Raw genomic sequence first — 22,083 nt, forward strand, 5'->3', positions numbered from 1 at the left:
TTCTGTGTATTGTCTGTGAATATAGGGACTTCAGGTGTCTCAACTAAAATAAAAAATCTGGTTTATGCAGCTGACCGGTCTACAAACAGCCACTCAGCTACGCCTGCCCCGGACTAGGCACTAATTTACTGGCGATCGCCACTGCCTCCCACGGAGTGGTCACAGACCATTGCTTGCCACAAGGAGAGTCTTGCTGTCTAATTCCCTTGGGCTAAGGCCTACGGAAATGATTAATAAAGGGTTCAAAGTGTCTGCCATAGAGCCCCAGGGATGGCTGTCGTTTAGAATACTGGTGCCCAACCGGTAAAACAATACTGGTGCTTACACAGATACTTTAAAAAAAAGCACAAAACAATGATTGAAACAAAAAGTTTTTATTTTTAATGCGGTGACAATTTTTTTTCCTTCAAATTGAACAATATATGAATTGTTTAAACAATACTAAATATAAACAAATAAAAAACACTTGGCTTCAAACTATGGCTTTGAACTTTGCATGTGTCGGCTGCTCAATGTAGCTTAGTGACAAACAACACTGAACTCTGTTCAATACTTTGATGGGGGGCGCTGTTCATCGCATGCTCACCTGTGTTGGGGCGATAGTGCCGTGTGCTGCAAAAAAACTTCCAGACTTAAATAACAGAGAAAACACTGACTTAAATAAATGACTAGCTACAGTAGCTACATTAGCTGGTGCGAAAACAGTAGTGTAAAACGTTTTTTAATCCTCTCAGGCACCGAAATCTGTGTTTCGGTGCGGTAGGTACTGAACCAATATGGCACCGGTTCTCGGTTCCCAACCCTATAAAGCACTCAAACACTCAGTAATTTGACCATCGGACATCTCTACACCCTCAGAGTTACCGGAGCGGGCCTCAAAGCCTGAGTGCGTAAGGATGTGGATTGGGAGTGCTGGCTTTTCTATTTCACTTAGTGTTGTGATGCCACCGCATCAATCCATTGTTCTTAGGCACTTCTACATTCAGATGTATTCGAATTTTTGCTACTTTTTTAACTGTAGAAATAGCATTTAACCTTTTGTTAGACTTACATGCAATTGTCATCAAATGGCAGTACTATGACTAGTAGGCTGTTGTCTACAGATGTTTTCCCAAAACAAACAAAACAAAGGAGACTCATTCAATTTTATTTGTATTTCTTTGTAGTTTCTTGTGTTTAGTAATATGTTAAGTAGGGTTGGGTACCGAGAAACGGTACCAATACAGCACCGGCACCTACCGCACCGAAACGCAATGCAGATTTCGGTGCTTGCTTTCAGTTCCTGAGCCGATTGAAAAACTTTATTTACACACTGTGATGACAGCGTCCTCTCATCAGCTAACGATAGCTTGCCGCTTGGGTAGCTACAGCAGCTAGCTAGCCATCTACCTTCTACTGCTATTTATTTAAGTCAGTGTTTCCCTCCATCTTCAAAGTCTGCAGTTCTTTCACAGAGCGGCACTATCGCTGTGAAATCTGTCAAAGTTTGTTCGAATGAATGAGATTCTCCATCTTCACAGGTGCTCTGAATCAGTGACAATGATTGGTCAGGTGACAAGCAGCCGGTTTGCTACTGCTGGTGCAGTTCTTTGAAACTAAGTCCTGAGATTCAGCTCATATGTATGCGTATCATGTCACTGACCAATATTCAAAACGCATGTTGTTTTACTGCATATATTTTGTATGAGCTTATTTATTTTGTGTACATCTTATTAAAGGTATGGCTCAGTTTTACTCAGTCATTTTATTCAGTTATCTGTGACCGTATCACAGATAGTGAAGAAATCTGTGTTGTATAATTCTTTTGTCTTTTCCAGACTATCCAAGCTGTTGCTTCAGAAGAACACAAACATCTGTATCCAGAGGAGGCAAAGCAGTTCAACCCCCTCCCACGTTGGCATGGACAGTAACAACGCCCCAAATATCCCACTATCTCAGGAGAACAGTTTTGCAAAACAAGGTACACTTGGTGAACTTGATTGTTAACAGTTCTAACTTTCATCTGATGATGAGAATATGTTTGCTCTTTTCCTCCTTTCTGTTTACAGGCTCTCTGGGGACGCACAATGTTAAATGTCTACCTTCTGACCTGAAGGAACACGTTGTCACCAGCAGACCAGGCCTGGATGAGTTTAAAGAATTTTTGCAAGGAAGACAAGGAGAGAAACTGCTCAATCTCTGGATGGATATAACAAGGCTTAAAGCTACACGGACCCAAGAGCGTAAGAACAGGTAAACATCACAGCATGATCCAACACTGTCATTCTGGCGAGCAACCTGGGTCTATTTAATGTGAATAGAAATGCTTCCATCTGATGGCCATGGTTTGATATTGAACTTGAATATTTTGGATGGGATCTGCAACTTTTAAGGAATAAATACATTTGATTCATGTATTGATCAGGTATTTGGTTGTGATGAGGAGCCGGTACTTGCTGAGCTGCAGCCGTAGCAGTCTCAATGTGGAGCTGCTCTGCAGACTGGGGCTGACTACCTCCCCCTGCTGGACAGAAGAGAAACTTCACTCAGTTCAGCCCTTACTCATCGAGTCTCTACTCTCCTACTGGTGAGATTCATTATTCATCATAATGTACCCTCATGTTAATCATAGATGGTTTTATGTGTATATATTTGTTGTGTTCATGAAAGACTTGTTTACATTTTCCTGTCACACACTGGGAGTCATGTAAAATAAGCTGAGTATAGCAAATGCTGTCATATTACATACATAAAGTAACTTCTTTATATATGAGATAAATGTCCATAATAACTCTCCTCTTTCCGACAGGGTTCCTCGGTTCTTGACGTCCCGGTGGATTCACGGAGGCCGAAATGACTCCCCTCATCCAGAGCTGTGGGCAGAGTGGTGTGTTAGGCCTCAGTCAGACACACAGCCCCAGCGTGGATCTAACACTCTTTGCTCTGAAACCCGTTTGCCCCAGTGCCGCCAGGCTGTATACACACAGGTAAGGGCATTAAGATATGATACCACTAGGTGCCTAGAGATCCTCAGCAGCAACATGGGAAATGGAGCAAGCAGAGATGCAGCTCTTACTGTCTGGGTATGTTGCAGTGGCTGCAGGTGGTATCACCGCTTCGTATGCATTAATTGTTCTTTCCTCAAAAGCATGTTTGATGCTATAGTCTTAAGTGTAGACGCAATTATTAGTTGATCATGTTCATTTTTGTCTTTTATTAAGCTAAAATGCCAAAAATTAATTTCCAAATTCTCCATGAAGATTTGCAATTTCCCACAGTTTTTTACCTTATACATTGAGCTCTTTAAGGATTTGCACTGTTGGTGGGACAAAACCAGCGATTATAAGTTTTAACTTGCAGTTCAAACAGTATATTGTTCCAATAGGCAAAAACCAAAAAAAAAGTGCTACAGCCAAATCTTATAATAAAGAATATGTCTCTTCTGTCTCTGTGTTTCACCAGTTATATTCTAGCCAAAGTCAGTTACTGGGCAGCAGAAGAATGGAGAGGGCTCTTTCTCTTGATTTCGATGCCGGCTTATACTTCACAAACTTCTGTGAACAATCTGGAAACCAGGTACAATAGCAGCTACTGCATTTTTGCATGTTGCATTACATTAAAATATAATTCTCATCATATTGTGTCACAATAAAATCTTGAGTGTCCACTCTTTGGTTTGATGTGATAGACAGAGTCCATGATTATGATCTCATTTTCTGTCCCAGCTGTGGGAGAATGCGATTTACTTTTGGACTGACCTTCAGCACTACCATGAGCTGTTCCATCAGGACGGACTGGACCCATACCGGGTCCAGAGAGAGGCACAGGTCACTAGCAACCTCATAGTGTGGTCATCTCTCACCAACTACTAACTTATGGACAAATACCCAGCTCTTTACTACTGGTTTCTTAGAACACATTATGTAAATGGTTTTCTAGTCTTCCAACCATCCAAAGTGTTTTAACACCCTTTCATACCTTTTCATACACTGACGACAGGACACTATAGATGGCGCCACCGGCTCATTGGGAACTTTAACTAACGTTCATACCATTCACACACCATCGGGTCACTGCCCAGTCCAACTGTTCAAAGTCAAACCAATTACTCAAATAAAGATGCTTCCCACGTCAATAAAGAAACTTGTAGCTTCTTGGTCGACAGTAATAACATACAAAGGCCTCAAAAGACATGAAACCAAAATTGAGTTTATATCCTTCACGTTCCCTGTAACACACACACACCTGCTCTTGTTCGCGTGCCCTCCTGTTCTCCTTTCTGCCCTTTCTATTTTAAACAGCCATAAAATCAAGTGAGTGCCCCCTCCAGTCTAGTCACCCAGAACCACCCTGTCTGGCTACAACGCCGTTGGTCCGGTCCAGAGTGATACCTCAGTGAAATCAACTTTCTTTCAGTGAACCTTTAGCTCACCGTAGGAATGACATTACAATGGTCTTTCCATATGGCTTTTCCAGGAGTTAACTGACTGACATTTATGTGGTGTGATGGCAGCAGTGATGAGAGACACTGAATTTTGAATTTGAGAGTGCTGAAAAATGATAGATGGCGAAGGCGATGGAACTGATGGCGGCTGTGAGGAGAAATGTTTCCAAAGTGACGACACTTTTACGATCTCTTCTCTTTTCCTCAGCTCCTTCACTCCAGCTATCTCCTCAGCTTTGCCAGGAGGAGCATTGATGTCGGCGAGGAGATCAGAAGGGAGGTGTACAACCAACTGGTGCCCGCTTTTAAGGAGCTATTTGACAAGGTCGAGGAGCACGCACTGCACATCCTGCTGGAGCCTTGGACCCTGCTGGTCAGCAAGGACGAACAGTCCTTCCAGGCAGTAAGCACTGTTTCATTCTCTGGCTCAGCTCGAGGGAAGCAACACGCTACTGACAGCACTGAGGAAGGAAGTGGCTCATTGATGTGCATTTATGAACATTGTTAAGTCTGTGGTAAAATAATGTATAAAATCGGATTAGAGTTATTACTTTGAGTTTCTTAACTATTTCTGTGCATGATTTGTGCAAGTCTGTGACGACAGATCATTTTCCGCCTTGATTAATCTATAGGATTTTTTCTTTAGTTAAAATTTGGCCTGTAAAACATGCATTACAGTGCAAGAAACCAAATGAAGACTAATGTGACAAATGTTTTCATTTTTGGCAAAAATGAAAACAATTATTTTTAATTGACTTATTCATTAATACAAATTTCTGCTCTAATTGGCTTAATGTGTGTCAAGGTGTGTGTGGAGGAGGAGGTGCGTTGCATTGACAGCCAGGAGCCCGGGGAACCCCAAAGTCTGTACGAGGACCAACTGAAACAGGTCAGCATCCACAGCTTAAAACTGCTAATTTTACCTATTAGCAAAATTAGAAAAAGATCAATCTTTTATGCATTGCTCAGTAACTGGTAGTTATCCAACGGTTCTAGAGGGCATTACTTGGCCTGAACTTGTTCTTCCTCTTTCTCACACCCACTCAGTCACTTATTCTCCACCTTCTGCTGTTGTGTCTCTTTGAAAGGTGGAGCAGTTCAGGGCAGAGTTATTTCCTTCTCCTGTTACACCATCGACTCCCTTCTCAAAGGGCCCTCGGGGGCCTGACTCTCGGTCCAGAGTGTCTCCAAATTACAAAGGCTACCGCCTGAGCTCCTTACTTCGCCACCCCCGCAAGATCGGCCACTTAATGTCTTTCATGCAGAATCACGATGCCAGGTGACCAGTATTGACCACATAGTTTATGAATGAGATAGTTGTAATCTGTCCAGAGTCCTTCACTCTCCAAAATGCACACAATACATTTACAACTTTGCATTAAAATGAAATGAAAGCAGTTAGGGCTGGGCGGTATGGCCAAAAATCAATATCTAGCTCGTTAGCGTGTTAGCTTGTTGTGGCTACTGGTGTTGCCACCAGAGGCAACACCAGTGGCAACAGCCTGCAATAAATCGTTTTCTGGTCTAACTTACGTCACAGCCCCTCTCTTGGTGCATCTCTGATGTGTCGCTCTTTTCCGTGTTTTCATGTAGCAACAGAGTTACTTCTTATTGTACCCAGCATGCAGTTCGGCTGGGTACTTTTTATAAATGTACAATTATCAGTGTTACAAATTGCTTTTGTGTCAAAAGCTGTCGTGGTGTTTTACACTGTTAAAGAGTGATTGTTGTGGGTTATTCATTGTATTAAAGTTCTAACCATGACTCAATCTCAACACACATAAGACAAGTAGTTCCACGCGCTCTGCAGTTAGGTGTAAAAATAAATTCTGCCTCCTGCTGAAGCTGTTTTAACACCGGTATGAACGGTACGTGGAAATCTTATACCGGTATTCCGCCCAGCCCTAGAAAGCAGTATGGAAATGGGAAGAAAGTGTGTTGTCTAGAGGATGTATACAATGCACTAGAGCTTTTGTCAAAATGTTAACATGTGTGTTTCCGCCCAGTATCCATCTGACCTGCTGGCTGGATCTGGAGCAGTACAGGAGGACTCCTCAAAAAGACAAGGCTGTCAGGCAGCGGAAAGCCCTGAATATTGCTACCAAATATCTGAACAGGAAGTACTTCTTTGGCTGCACCAGCCCCGCCACCACGGAGCAACGGAATGCTGTACGTCATTTTAACTGTTCATCTCATGCTAAACTAAATTCAACAATCTATTTCAACAGTTTATTCATTAGTTTTCATTTGAGTTGAGTTAGGTTCATTTTTCTGGTTGGGAACCTGATTGATTGTGAAGCCCAGTGGGTTAGGAGAGACCTTCAGTGAAGCCTTCTCGTTGACAGGACTTCGACCCTGGTGCATGACTTTTGTCATTTCATGAATGCCATCAAAAGGATGATTGTAATATTCGAGGGAAGTTGCCAATTCTAGTGCTTCCAACTGTGCAGGATTGGGCCTGGCTGCCGCTCTCACATCTCAGCGTTGGTTCTGGTCTGCGTGAGCGATGTAGAGAGACTGACAGCTTTACTGCTTTGGCCCTTCACTCTTTCAATCACTCAGTCGTCCAGTCGCAGATTGGACTCCTTTCATCTGCTGACTCCCAATCCAATGGAACGACTGGTTCTAATTTCTGAAGCCTGTGTGTGCGTGTGTGTGTGTGGGAATTGCTCAGCTTTGTGCGTGCTTAATGAAATGAGAGAAAATCTAAAAGAGATATAAATAGGGAGACTTGGCCATTTTTAAGTATGAGGACAGAAAGCAGACGGAGAGATGAAGGGAACAGAGGGATTGTGGGAATGATGAAGAGCGCAGCAGGGGGGGAGTTTTCAGTTGGGTTTCCAACTGTGTGTCGTTCTTTATCCTGAATCTGCCCTCATACAGTGCCTTGCATACGTATCCCCCCCCCCCCCCCCCCCTTGGACCTTTTCCCACTTTGTTCTGTTGCAAACTGGAATTCAAATATACTTTTTTGCATTTGATCAACACAACATTCATTGTACTTTACAGATGCAAAATACCTTTTATTGTGACACAATGAGAACAAAAAGGTTCTGTTTGAAGTATTCCCCCCCAGCCCCCACAAGATAATACCTGGTAGAACCCCTTTCACTGCAATTCCAGCTGCAAGTCTTGGGGAATGTTTCCACCAGCTTTGCACATCTAGAGATGGAAATGATGTTCATCCACTCTAAAAAACTGAAGCTCAGTCAGATTGGATGTAGACCATCTGTGAACAGCAATGTTCAAATCCTCACTTCCTGATGAACTATTTCGTGTTGGTCCATTAAATAATATCCCAATGAAATTCATTTTAATCTGTAGTTATCCAGGGGAAGTCCAGGGGGTGGATACCTATGCAAGGCACACACAACCATCCGTCACTGCTGCATCTTTGACTTTGCGTTCAGTGTGTGTGTGTGTGTGTGTGTGTGTGTGTGTGTGTGTGTGTGTGTGTGTGTGTGTGTGTGTGTGTGTGTGTGTGTGTGTGTGTGTAGATCTTGCGTCTTGCAGGTGGACTGGAGCTACTGGGTACTGGGTATCTCCTTAACTCCGTTGTCCGGGAGATCCAGGACACCATCAGTGGTTACATTGAGACCAAATGGCTTCCTCTGTACATGTCTTCAGCTGAGTTCACACAACAACGGGAACAAAAGCCAAAGGTAAACACTGACATGACTCAAAAAGATATGGTTTGAAACCAATGTTTGTCTCTTTGACTTATGGTCCCAGTCAAGTAGCTTAGCTTAGCATGAAATGACTAACTACAAAGTCTGTCTATCGGCAGCTCCAACAGCTAACAATTAACATTAATATTGAAATGAACACTATGAATTGTTACATACAAAAAGCAGGCTTTAAAAATGACAAGCCTGCAGCTTGACAGCTCTTTTTAATATGCTAGACTGTATCTTGGCTCCGTGTCAGTCAGCCAGCAGAGACTTTACAAAGTTACTGGTCCATCCAAAGAATAGTCCCATTACTTCTACTTCACTTTTAAGATGGATATTACATTTTGGCCTTGTGTTGTATCAGCAATGAGTAGCTCATGGGCAAATAGCTTAGTCCCAGGTTGCTTTAAACTAGTGTCCCCTAGGTTTACAACTTCGGGGGGACCGACTACTACCTGCACACTTTTTCAGGGGGGGGGGTGTTATAATGGCAACACAGATCCTCTCATTAAGTAATCAGTTGTGGACATAGTTTGGCCTCTACATGGAAATAAAGGTTACAAGTAGAAGAGCTTTACTGAGTGTTCCGTGTCTGGTTTATTCAGCTTCTGTCTTCTGACTGGTGTCTGTGTGGCAGCTCCACGCAGCAGACAGCAGCTTTCTGGGAAACCTGGATATTCTTAATAGAGAGAAAAAAGGCGTCGCCTGGCCGGAAAGCATGTGTGATATAGTTGGCTTGGCTTCGAGCTCTGGCTTTGTCAAACACCATTTTGGCCTTGTGGTTAGTTTTCCCCCAAATTGGATCCAGGATAAATGAGATTAAAGCATCAGCACTACTAACATTCCTTTAATAGTGTTTGGAGTGTTTTCCATGCAGCTCTGAGCCCTGCCTCTCATTTCATTCTCCATAGCAGAACATAGATATAAAACATGTACATTTCAAACAGTATGATTACAGGAAGGACTTTTCCATAGATGATTTCTTTTTGATCATTATCTCTTCATCACTGGCAAAGAACCTCATTATCTCAGTTTTATGTGCTAAGACTGTAGCCCAGAGGTCACAAACCATCTTTACGGCTGTTGTTCAGGAGCACACTCCTATATATTCATTGTGCAGAGTAGGAGTAGGCCATTATTTTGAATCCAACCCTGAGGGAGTTTCCCTCTCCTTACCGTGTGTCCCTGCAGGCCGACAGCTTGTGGATGAGTGCCTCCAAGGAGATCCTGCTGTTTCGACGGATCCTACTCGACCCGGTCACCTGCAAACAGTTCCAGCACTTTGTCTCCCTGAAAGGAAACTTCCCAGAAAACAACGTGCGCTTCTGGCAGGAGGCGCAGAGATACAAGGTAAAAGAAGCAGGAGTTGGTAGAGGACGATGCGCTGCTGTTTTTAGCGACACCATCTGGCCTGAGCTCTTTGATGTATGCCAGTCCATACCAACTATGGCAGGAAATCAAAAAAAGAATATACGGAATGATCAAGTCTCCCCAAATAAAAAAAGGTGCCTGTTGTTGCATTACTTGCACGGCCGAGCTTCAGTGTGTAGAGTCATTTTCTCATATTCAAAGTCTCTGTGCTCACCTCGTCGTAAGTAAAAATGTAAAGTGCAACTCAAACCTGCTGGTCACAATGGACCTTTCGATGAGTAAGGAGACCAGCAGGTCAACCTTTGGAATAAATAGGACACTTGTACAAATAAGGCAAAGTATTATTACTACTAATATGTTGATATTATTGCTACTACTCATAACATTAGCCAGCTGGCTTCATCAGGATCACTTAAGTGTGATTTGATCAGTTGATCAGAAACAAAGGCAAACAAGCTTAAACTGTCCTTAGATCGGGGATTTATTTCAAATGTGGCTAAATTGTGGTTGTTGTACAAATGCAAAAAGCTCAGATTGGAAAACATTTGTTGATATCTGATTGTTTATAGTAAGATACAAAATGCAGCAATAACCCAAACATTGCAGAAGAATTTAGAACATAGTATCAACAGTGCCCTCTCTTCCAGGACCTCTGTCACTCCCACAGCGACGAGGCCACGATCCAGCAGATGAGTTCCACCATCATCAACTGTTTCATCGACTCCTCCACCCCCCCGGCTCTGCAGATAGACATCCCTCCTCAACAGGCCCAGCGCGTTCTGGAGAAACGCCACGCGCTGGCTCCTTGCCTCTTCAGAGACGCTCAGGTAGTGTTCATGTTTGTGTTCCATCGTATTTCCCTCCAGTGTGTAGTGTGAGTGTTTGCTTTTTCTCTGTCCATGTAGACATCAGTGTTAAGTGCATTGCTGAAGTTTTGGCCCCAGTTCCAAGAGCTGAGCAGCACTGTCCAAGTGGAGCAACCCTCTCCTCTACTGCAGGAAGAGCGGCTCCAACACAGAGAGAGAGAACAGAGCCAGAGGAGAAGAGAGGAGGAGGAGGAGGAGGAGGAAAGGAGCGATCAGGTGGGGAAACGGTCCATAGTGAGGCACAATGTGATATGTATATTATGTATTCATTTAAGTTTGGGATTTGAGCAAATGTGTCTTTTAGAATAATTCTTGTTTGTACCACATTTGGGAATCAGTGGCTGTAGTAGATTTGATTTCTGGAAATCTTCCCTCAGTTGTCGCTGTCCTACTCCATGGCGCCTCTGAAGAGAGAAGAGGATGCTGCTGAGGAGATGGAGTCAGCTGGAAGCATCGTCTTCTAAGGCCTCTGGTACATCCCCCCCCCCCCCCCCCCCTCGCTCCCACACACACCCCCTGCCCCCTAAACAGTGTCGAGTTTTAGAATGGTTAAAAGTCCCTTTGTCCATAATGTTCTGTACAGGACTTTGAGGATTTAGTTTTTTCGATACCCCCGCACAAGGTAAAAAAAAACATTTGATCAATATAAAACTATTTAGCGTCATAGTACTGTAACTCATAAAACTGAGGTGCTGGGCAAACCACCAGTTACTTAAAGGTCAGAGAAGCTGAGCTACCATATGGCAGAAGTAGTTAGACTAGATCAATGCAAGTAGAAGGTGCTACTGTAGAAATAATAATAAATTGCTATAATTGAACACAAGCTTTTGCGGTGGCAATTTATATTTGATTAATCGTTCAGTCTCGTATTTCTGTTAATTAATTTCCACCTCTGCAGAAGGACTCACAACACAGGCAAAACAATGAGTAGAGAGGGAGCAACGTACACATTATGTACAGCGGGGACAAATGGTCTGTCCTTGTATAGCGATTTAACACTACATGACATCATTCACCCATTCATACACTAATGACAGGACCTACCATACACAGTGGCACCTGCCCATCAGTAACTAACATTCACACACTGTAGTCACAGCTAGAGGAGCAATGCTGGGGTAAAGTGTCTTGGCCAAGGACACATTGACATGCAGGTTAGCTGGGATCAGACCGCCGCATCTTCAGAAGATGATTTTAGGCCACGCTCATCCAGTATAAAGGATTTGACTTGCATGCATACAGCGCTTTCTAATTGTTCGACCACCCTAAACGCATGTTCTGTGATTCACCTCTGTCTCATTCACCACGTAGTCTTTTTCTTCTTAGGAATCTGCAATACACGTTATGGCATGTCTTGTGTTTTCACTAACAAATTTCCACTAGCTGCACTATGAGGTTCCTCTATCTTTAGTTCGACATCCTCGTCTACATTTTTCAACCTTGCTGTACTACTTTTTTCTTTGAGGTTCTTAACACGCTCTGCGCTGCATTCGAGAATGATTTATTTTGACACATTATAGCGTGAGGTTTATATATACTGACTTTTTTGATCTTCTATACTATGACATTTGTCACTTCGATCAACACACTTTATAGTGTAATATGGAGTTGTGTCATTACTATACAGTTACTGTCTTACTCAGCCGGTCATTGTGATATGAAAACAAAGTGCAAGAGGCTCTTTGACACTAATCGCTGAGGTGTATCGGAGCTGCTCGTGATGATGAGGTAGAAGTTTGAGATTTGTTTTACACAATGTAAGAACAGCTGCTTAGGCCTTGAGATGCAAAAATGGGGTGCGTGGACACATTTATTTTTCTGCACAGGTATGTTTCATGAGAATTATCAACAAAATGTTACTAGCTGCCTTGCAGGGCTTCCGTACAAAAGAAAATCTCCCCTGACTATAAATTCACTGGATGGCCCATTTGATCACTTGGGTATTTGTTTCATTCACAACGGCCAGATTCACACTTTCTCTTGCAATAATAGTGAAACACTTTTTATTTTCAGAGTTTTATTAAAATGATTCTCTATCAATATATTAACCATTTACATACATTAAAGGCATCAGACGCAGCTCAGTGGTGCAACAATAGCATGTTGGGCTCAAAGTAAGGTTACAACAAACAGGGCTGTCATCAACACGGAGCATGTTACACCATTGGACAGCTGGTTGCTCTAGCGTCCAGCAACATTATATATAATATTGCACTTAACGTTGGCACAAGATATATAAACAATGTAAACACCGAGAGCTTTTTCTGCAGAGTGAACCACAAGTGCTGTTTTGATGAGAATTCAACAGATTTCTATCTGCAACACAAAGGTTTCACACTGACCGAAAGAGCGCCGATTTAATGTTGGAAGAGAAGACGGCGTTGGCCCGAGAAGGTTTTAGTGTTCAAACGTACATGTGTTCCTATGAATAAAACATCAATCTGATGTGATGAACTCATCTGATATATATTTTTCAAATGCCACAATTTTCCCTACGGCATGAATGACCAGGTACAGTTACTAATAAAATAGAATTGTTCTCACATCTGTTGCATAAATGTGTTAAGTAAGTAGTTCTTGTTTTTAAGGCTTAATTGGAACGAATGATCCGATCCCTTCTTCCTTGGAGCAACGGTGTTCCCGTGTATCAGTGGAATCCGATCCGTAAGGCTTTATTCTTTACCATGGTGAACCTGCTGACAAACACCGCGGCGAAGGCAGGCTCCACCAGGTAGCGGTAACACTTGGTGACGGAGGGCGGGGGCTCGGCGAGCGTCACTTCCAGCTGGAGAGAGGCGGGGGAGGGGGAGAGGAACTGGGAGGCCCACGTCACGTAGTCCACCAACCGCCGATACTGCTGCTCTGACAGACGCTCCCGAATGCCATCACCCTGTTGGGGGGGGGACGATCAGATAACCATGTGCCTTTATGGTAACTCCAAGGAGTTTCTTTCTCATGCCAAACAGAAATTACAGAATCATTTGTTGATAATGTCTGAGGTCAGAGGTCATGGCCCCTTAAAGATCCCGTTGGTTCTTGGTTGAGAGCACAGCAAGCTGCTGATGAGGCAGAGTACACACTGGCCAATATTCCTGTTTGTAGAAGTGTGCACTGCACATATATGGTTTATATGGTCATTTTAGCCCACAAATAAACTGTAAAATAAGAACTGAAAGGCTTGATTACTCAAGATTCCAAAAGTGTATTTTAAATGAAATGATATAGCATTCCTCCCTATTTAACCGTAGATGGGTTCTCCAGTAGAGTCTCACCTCTGTGTCGCTGGCTACCGTCTGCTGCTGCAAGGTGAGGGTGAGCTGGCCCCGATGCCCCGGCTCCTGCTGACACTCCACCTGCAGATGGCGGAGGTTCGGAGCTCTTACTTCACCACAACACACAGCTGAAAGAGGTCTTTCTTCTTCTTCCTGACTGCTGCCACTCACCTCTGTGATGGGGAAGGCCTGCTGCTGGGTGTCCTCGCTGAGGCTGACCACGAACAGCACTTCGGAGGTGAGGAGCAGACAGCCGGCGTGCTCCTGACCCGAGCCGCTCACGATGGTCACCTCCAGGGCCATGTGGAGCTCCGGCCGCCCCAGAGACTGCAGCATCTTCCTGTGGAGGGCCCGCGAGGACAAGTTATGACACTCCAAATACACTTGCTTTATAGTTTCACAGCACTGCAATCACACTGCCTTCTGCATGCACACAAACACACACGGCTCCTAACGAGCGATACACAAGACCACACAAGGTGTGGCAACTCACCTCAACGCACACAAACATGCGTCTCTATGCATTCTAGAATTTACATTGCTACACACACACGTGTGCGGGGCGGGACCTGCAGTCTTCACTCATGTTTCTCTGACAGCGTGTTTACTTTGAAAGGCAGGTGCTCATATTGCTGTGCAGATGTGGAAGCGGCCCCGAGCAGGGACACTGGGTTTCTGCTCAGTGTTACTCTGCTCGTACGGGCTGACCCCTCCAGTGTCTGGGCTACCTGTAGTACTGATGGAAACCAGTTTGAATACAAACCACAGGGGAGCATTACCTCAGCACTCATCCGTTTTTTTCCCCTCTTAACATTAGCACAACATGCACTTTGGGTGATGACAACTTAAGTGGAATATCTTCAGTATATGTATCTAAAATGTGGCCTTTTTTCCTCATAGCAGTTTACAGTCAACACAGACAAAAAAGACCAACAAGCCATGAATGCATTTTTTTCTGGAGAGACAGGCCTCGGTTAACTTTTGGATGATAATATTAAGTGCCGTTGAGTTGGAACATACAGTTCTGATGTAGAGCTGTCGTATATTATTTTTTACAACTCATGACCCAACAATAACCTTCTGCATGGCACAACCTGTGACCTTCCCAAACCGAGTCTCTCCCAAACTCGTGCACACAAGGGAAGGTGTTCCTCCATCCGATGGCACTGGGAGACATCTCTGGATAGACTCACAGTTAAACAACAAGAATCTGTTCTAGCTGGCGGCTTTGGCAGAGTGCTTATAAAAACCTTTTAACATGGCTCGATGAGAACAAGGGAGGGCAGGCTGGCTACCATGTGTGGGATCAAGGTCAAACATTTCTCCAGAGTCTTTTTTGGGGGGGAAAGTGGGTAATGAACTGTCCAAGTTCTTTTCTTTTTTAAATAAGAGGAAAAAAATATGAGAGGTTAGAGGGAGAAACTGAACAGGCGATCCTGGAGAGGCTCCCATAAAAAACAAATGCGAGAAAACGTGTCCCTCTTCTAACAAATAGTTCTGACAAAAGTAGGAGGGGACGTTTCATACCAGACATATTTAAGGTGGCTGTTTGGGGCCTGAGCGGCCTTCTCTTCTGTAGGCAGGTACAGTTGTTTAGGGAGCTGCCACAGGCCGGCTCCATGGAGGATCCCTGCCAGAGGAGACAAAGACAAACCCCAACACGTTGTTCTCTGGGAGAGAAACAGAACCACCAACTCACATCTCCTATTCACTGACTGGAAAGAAATAATTATTACATGTATCCCAAAGAAACACAAGTTGAATAACCTGTAAACATTTGATTTGGCTGCAAAATTTTTACTGAAATACAGATTTGTAAAAAACAATTGACCATCATAGTGAAATCATGTAAATGATGAGTGCTTAAATGAGTGCTCCCACGAGGCGACACAAGGGGACACAATATGGAGTCACCAGGAACGCAGGCAGACTCGTGAAGGCTTACGCTTTGAGTTCTGTGTGTAGGCCACAGGAAAAGGAACAGGATACTTTAACAGATGCAACTAATGAGGCTTTAACCATAATAGAAAACCTGAAACACAACGTCAGAAACAGACACAGGAAGAACAGTGTGTTATCTCTGACCATCCTGATCTCACCGTATCCAGTCTGGGACACCAGTTCAGCGGCTCCTCCGATGGGCTTGGTGAAAACACCCACAATGCCTTTCCCCACTCCAGAGATGACCCCTTTGGCCTTGCTCCCAGCGGAGCTCTGCAGCTCCCAGTTCCTCTGGAAGTTCTGCATTGGCTGGTCCACGATGCCCGCTATGGCGCCTGGAAGAACAAAAGAAAAGCAGTTGTCCCTTATTATTGTGCTTTATTCAATAATTGCTGAAGTAAAAGACAAACAATTACAAATTATGCAAAAGGCACACGCACACATTTCCTTTTGACAAGACAAGGAAAATAGTTTTATGAATGGCACATCGACAGGGCAAAGCAAGACTTATAATCCACTGTGACCCTGAGAGACGTGAGCAGCTGTTTGGTTTCAGTGACAATAGGCCTGTGGATATACTGTATATGGTTTCACTGCCCGGTGGGTGTTCACTGAGTCCCCGCTGTGCTGTCTCCTCTGCTTCCTCTTATGACTTTACGTCATTGTGTGTGTGTGCATCACTAATGCCAAAGGACAGCAGATCTAATCGAATGTTAATGGGATTTTATATTGAGCTGGGTGACCAAATAATAGGAAAAAAAAAAGATCTTGGGAAATATCTCATCTAAAAGCACACATAATGACAACTGGAGAAGGGGAATAATATTGAAAAGGTTAGTTAGAGTTAAAGCCACTCAACTAAATTAACTCTATTCCTGATAGGGATTGCGTGCTTCCGCATACCTAACAAGCTGATGCCGAGTCGTGACAGCCCCTGTCTCAGTCCGTCCCCGAGGCTCTCTGGAAGTTGCCGTCTCCACTCCTCCTGCCTGGTGTAGTGCTCTTCATCCAGGGACAGCCGGTCCATGTTCCTGGCCAGGCTTGTTGCTAAATTGGTGATGGAGGTCAGCGTGCCTGAACACAAAAAACAATGTTCAAGCTCAACCCAAAATGTTGCGCGAGTTATCACTGCATAATGACACCCGGCATAGGCGTACATTTACAAAAGGAAATGATTCATCCACAATGTGTCCCACGCACAGACGCTACCGTTAAACCAACCGAAATGTTAGGAGCAGCTGTTACCTTTGGAGATATGCTTGACAAAGGAGGAGGTCCCTCTGGACACCCCGCTGACGAAGGCTCCCGGGCCCCGCGTCAGGCCCTCGTAGGGCAGCCGGAAGAAGTCGGACACGCCGTTGCCGATACTACGCACCAGGCTGGCCGGACTGCCCAGGATCTCCAGTGATCCCACCACCCAACCTGAGGACAGGAACACATGTCACACTTCCCACAATGGTTCAATCAATGGTGCTTGGTGAACATAGTGAAACGTGATTCTGATGTAAAACTGTTTAGAAATATATTGTCTGCTCAGAGAACTGGTATTTCTGATGCAAGTTCTAAAAATGCCTCACAGTGAACTATTTTCTTTGTCGTGTTTTTTTTGTGTAACAAATGGGCTACAACTGCACAACCCTGTGTTGCACAATGACAATAAATTATTCTTGAATCCTTGAACTAATCAAGTCCTTGTCACATTCACGATTACATTCCTATCCAGCAGAGGTGTGGACTCGAGTCATGTGACTTGGACTCGAGTCAGACTCGAGTCATGAATTTGATGACTTGAGACTCGACTCGACAAAACGTACAAAGACTTGCAACTCGACTTGGACTTGAATACCGATGACTCGAGCCTTTTGACTCGAGAAGACTTGCTACTTCCCATGAAAACTGGGGGAAAACATTTTCACACCACCGCGCCGCTTTGTTTATCTGCATCTGTCAAAAAAATTATGCGCCACCTGTATGCAGAGAGCGCGCGCTGCCTGAACAACATCCAATCACTGCAGTCCATTTGACCGTATCAACGAGACAGCTCGTTCATGGTTACAAAAATCGGGATTTTTGAACCCGGATTCAGACTCCGATGGAAATCCTCGCCAACATTATGTCAACGTCCGTTTTAAAGTAGTGTAATGAGCAGAGTTAAAGTTATTAGTTAATCAGTTATGCAGATGTTGCATGTGTTCACGTTATGCTCCGTTACCAGCTGTAGTTACGCGAGACAACCCGGGTTTTGGGGGGCCGTGTATGCGGAAGTGTTCGTTCGGCGTGGTGACGGCCAACAGTGACCGAAGTTGAGTTGTTTTATATAAATAAATGCAGCGGAGTTGCAAGCCAGTCATCGCCTCCTTATTTACGCTGCAGCATTGGGGTGAGCGTTACAGTACTATAACACAGTCACAGTCGATCCACCATTACCCTTCCCTTCGTAGTCTAGGTCTGTGAGGCAGCGCACCATCACCCAGGGTTCCCCGTCCCCACTATAATAAAATGACTCGAAATGACTCGAAACTAAAATGGTACGACTTGCGACTCGACTTGAGACTTGTTAGCTGTGACTTGTGACTCGACTTGGGACTTGCTTCGTCTTTGACTCGACTTGACTCGGGACTCGAGGGCAATGACTTGAGACTTGCTTGTGACTTGCCTAACAGTGACTTGTTCCCACCTCTGCTATCCAGCCTTCTTCCTCTCTCTCTCTTTCTCTCTCTCTCTCTCCCCGTTTAGCTGTTCAAAAAAAACTTGAACTGGAAGCTAATATTTAAAGAGATAAACTATACATTATTATTATTGGAAAGTAGTTACAATGGCCTTATACCACACAGTTCTTTATACTGTCCAAATGGGTTTTGTATTTACAGAAACACATCTGGAACACCTGCTCCCAGGAAGACAAGCCCCTTGAGTAAACTTCCACTATCCTCTACTTGTTTGGATTGATCCCAAATCAAAAGCTCACGCAATGTTTTTACATGTTGATTGTACTGTATGTCCAGCATTGTGCCAGAATTCTTTTCTCAGCAACACAAAGGCTCAGATACATCCACTCATGCACAGACTCACACTCTGCATGAAGTCATTCATGTACCACAGTTAGATTTTCAGCCTCCTACTATCTCACCTCACCTCTCCCCTTAAGATGGCACGGCTCACTGATATTTATGCTCTGACAATTGCGTCACAAAAATCAAAAAGGCGTTTCTGGAGACGCCGACCCCGCTCTGCTCTTATTCTCTGTCAATTTGTGCTTGAGTGATGGCCCATAATGGCAGGAAACCGACTCGGGCCAGGCCCAGTGGTCCTTTCTGCCTCTCATGGTCTCCTTGTTGTGGTTTTGGTAAAGCATGAACCCCTGACAGGAGCTGATGTTCAACGGGCGCACATGCATGCACTGTACGAGTAGGTAGTGCACACCCTTCACCATTCCACAAGTCTGATGACCACACCGTACATCCTAATGCTAATCAGTCCCAGAATGTCAGGCTTCCCCCTGTACCCCTCCCACCCCCCCCGTCATTCTGTATGATGACTCAGGAAGCGGTGATGTGACGTGCTGAAATACGAGCAGAACCGAGGGCTCTAACGAGAGACAGCGGGGAGGAAGTGTTCGTCCAGAACAGTGATTTCTGATGTGGAAACGATGAGCTTAAATCAGAACATGTGTGGAGGCTTTGACTCGACATGAGGACCACGCACCAGAGAGGTACAGAGCCCGCTTTTAAGGGCCAGAAGAGTCGGAAGTGTGCGGCCTATGTAACCATGAGTCATCAGTCAAAGCTGAGGAAACAGTAAATCTAAAGGATACAATCTAAATCTTTTTCAAGCCTCCAGTGATTCAAATGTTGCTCCCTGGTGCTCTTCATCACTTTCTGTCTCGAAGCAATTGAAGCCCTCGGGTGCAATCCTCTTAAAGCTCAACTCCAGGCTGTGAGAATAGTAGAGTTATGACAACGTGGAATTGGTCACTTATTCTTCCGTGAGTAGTTTGCCTCTACTGATCCATGGAGTGTGAAGCTGTAAATACAAATCAGTCCAGTGTCCATATGCGTGTGATGGGTGTGGCAGTAGGTGAACATATGAGGCATGTAGGAGGGAGGTGGATCGACCCTCTCCGTCCACCACTACCCACCAGCTCTGAAGAGGGCTCCGGCAGCGTAGTGCATGGCCAGAGAGTGCACCAGCTGTCTGGCCGTGGTGCACAGCGGCCCTCTCTCAAACAGGGAGAAGGAGAGAGGGGTGTGGTCCGACGCAATGTACAGCTTCAGGGAGGCGTGGATGCTGACCAACAGGTTGACCGGCTGGATGGTCAGTCTGTGCAGCCGCACGGGGTGGACCAGCGCCTGCACCGACTCAAGCACCTGGGAGAAATGATCTCTTCAATAAATTCAGTTCAAATCCATTTTGAGTTGGTATTCAATGAGAGAGAAGTAATGCTAACAATCAAAAGATATTGTGACGCAGTTTTTTTCCTGGATTAGACAGTATTAGATTCCTTATACATGATATACATATTATTTCTCTAGCTGGCATGCGGATCATGGATAACGAGCTTAACATCTGCATGTGGGGTCCGAGCAGAATGCACCTCTGCATATAAATGATGTTAGAACGCAGTGACGTAACTAGAAAAAACAGCGAGCCTCATCATTGCCTAAATAAAAACATTACGTAATGAGAAGCGCACCTGTGCAGGGAGGACAGGGCCCGAACCAGACCCCCTGCTGCTCTTCTGGGTCCCCGCGGTGGCTGAGGCCATGGCGCTGTCAGGGATGTAGGTGTGGAACAGGGTCTTAATGTAGTAAACAAAGGTGTCTTCAAGGTAGATTCTGGCAGGTTGGAGTTGGAAGGTGATCTGAGGAGAAAAGCACATGAGGCCGCGATGGAAAAAAAAGGCATGAGCACTCATGGTACATAATCAAATATAGGTCAAAATACTAACGTGCACCCTCCACAGTGACAAAAAAAGCTGAATAACAATGACAGAACAATGAATCCAACCTCCTCCGCAGTGCTTCCGTCCTCAGCCAGCATCATCCTCAGCTGCAGGAAACAGGAGCGTTTGAACTGCTCCAGGGCTTCAGGGGACTCTGTGGGGTTGGAGTCGCTGCTCCACGGACCCCCCGGCTCAGCCCCCCCTCTCTGGTCCTGGCACAGCAGCACGGGGAAGTGAAAACTGGCTCGGTTGTACAGCTGGTTGTCTACCTGCAGACTGGAGCAGTGGACCTCGATCAGAGAGGGGTCCGCCATCAGGGCGGAGACGGACGCAGCGCCCGAGTTAGTGTCAGCCGCCAGCCCCGAGAGCGGAGGGGCGGGCGGCGCCGGGGCCAGGCTGAGGAGCAGCTTGGTCAACGTGAGTCTGAGCAGCTCCACAGATCCAGAGGGGTTGGTGATGTCATCGCTCAACACCACACTGACTTCACGGAGGAGGACTCGGCACGACAGCTTAGAAGACCTGAAACAAAACAGAAGTCATTCATGTGAAAGGGAATAAATATGACTGCTTTTCATTCATGCATGTCTAGCAATCAGCGTGTATTCTTTTGAAGAAAGAAAAGAGAAAGGAAACAGCTCCCTCTCAGAGTCTGAGGAGGTGTGTTAGGATTCAGATGATTGGCTGGAGAACCAAACGTATTAATGTTTTGTGAGTATACTGTACATTTTCTACTACCAGAACAAAGATAATTGTTGCTGTTATTTGTTTACATTTACCACATGTGTAATTATATTAATTTCCCGTTCTATCAAAATGAAAAGGCAGCTTTGTGTTGATGTAATGGAACAAAGCTGTAATGTTATGTTCTACTCACAAATTTCCCTCATGACAACAATGAGGCTTTTATTGCCCTCATGTGGTTCAAAATGACGCCTGTCTCTGTATGTTTGGAGTCTGGTAACAACTGCTGCATGAAAACATTGCTGTTAAGGATAATCATGAAACAAATTGGAGTGAGCGCAGTAAAAGGCACTCGGGTGGATACCTTGAGGTTAGGAAGAACAGCATGCTCAGATGATTCGATACGGTTCAAATATGCGGGCAGACTAAAACAACAAGGATAAAACAAGAAGAATTAGCTGTGCACATGTACCCGCTGTGCTGGTTGATGACAGCATCCACGCTGCCCTCGGGGGCCAGAGACAGAACCAGGGTCCCTCTCTGGTACACCACGTCGATGTAGAGACAGCCGAAGCCTGGCAGGAACACCACCTGAGCAACAGCAAAACACACATCTTTCCTGAGACACTTTGAGGAGGCAACTTTAACGGCTTGCACAGCTCAGTGCTCTTTACGCGTCTCACTTTTAACCTCCACCGCTCCGGCCTCAGAGCGGAGAGTCACGTCATGTGAAGAAAGGAAAGCTGCCTGACTTCTTTGTCGAGCAGTCATAACAAGTACGACCTTTGACCTTGCAACCTCTACTATGGAGGTCAGACCCAGACCTCACGGTAACCAGAGATACAACCTGCAGCTGGCTAGACAAAACACCAAACATTACACGTAATGCCCTGAAACGTTTTGCTAACCTCACACT

At 44.9% G+C, this 22,083-nt stretch overlaps 2 protein-coding genes across 3 annotated transcripts in view; one reads left to right on the forward strand and one right to left on the reverse strand.

The window, feature by feature from the left end:
* Window positions 1–1,602: 1,602 nt before the first annotated feature.
* Window positions 1,603–10,349, forward strand: LOC119197298 (regulator of G-protein signaling 22). Its single transcript, XM_062565627.1, has 14 exons — window positions 1,603–1,718; window positions 1,818–1,960; window positions 2,049–2,232; window positions 2,405–2,566; window positions 2,789–2,966; window positions 3,442–3,555; window positions 3,705–3,806; window positions 4,632–4,826; window positions 5,229–5,312; window positions 5,512–5,702; window positions 6,430–6,592; window positions 7,921–8,085; window positions 9,286–9,444; window positions 10,113–10,349. The coding sequence occupies exons 2-14, from the start codon at window positions 1,900–1,902 to the stop codon at window positions 10,341–10,343; spliced, it is 1,989 nt and encodes a 662-aa protein (XP_062421611.1). The 5' UTR covers window positions 1,603–1,718; window positions 1,818–1,899; the 3' UTR covers window positions 10,344–10,349.
* A 1,437-nt stretch (window positions 10,350–11,786) lies between these two features.
* LOC119197296 (intermembrane lipid transfer protein VPS13B-like) overlaps window positions 11,787–22,083 on the reverse strand; it is a 265,877-nt gene continuing 255,580 nt past the window's right edge. For both annotated transcript variants that reach the window (XM_062565592.1, XM_037453487.2), the window contains exons 58-68: window positions 21,640–21,758; window positions 20,552–21,005; window positions 20,238–20,405; window positions 19,683–19,911; window positions 16,790–16,966; window positions 16,448–16,618; window positions 15,703–15,879; window positions 15,131–15,233; window positions 13,775–13,943; window positions 13,604–13,684; window positions 11,787–13,221 (exon numbers count right to left, since the gene is read on the reverse strand). In XM_062565592.1, the coding sequence (XP_062421576.1) occupies window positions 12,979–13,221; window positions 13,604–13,684; window positions 13,775–13,943; window positions 15,131–15,233; window positions 15,703–15,879; window positions 16,448–16,618; window positions 16,790–16,966; window positions 19,683–19,911; window positions 20,238–20,405; window positions 20,552–21,005; window positions 21,640–21,758 (2,091 nt within the window). In that variant the 3' untranslated portion in view covers window positions 11,787–12,978. The remainder of the gene's footprint in view (window positions 13,222–13,603; window positions 13,685–13,774; window positions 13,944–15,130; window positions 15,234–15,702; window positions 15,880–16,447; window positions 16,619–16,789; window positions 16,967–19,682; window positions 19,912–20,237; window positions 20,406–20,551; window positions 21,006–21,639; window positions 21,759–22,083) is intronic.

This window comes from Pungitius pungitius, chromosome 11, assembly GCF_949316345.1.
Source record: "Pungitius pungitius chromosome 11, fPunPun2.1, whole genome shotgun sequence".
In the NCBI taxonomy this organism is placed as follows: Eukaryota; Metazoa; Chordata; class Actinopteri; order Perciformes; family Gasterosteidae; genus Pungitius; species Pungitius pungitius.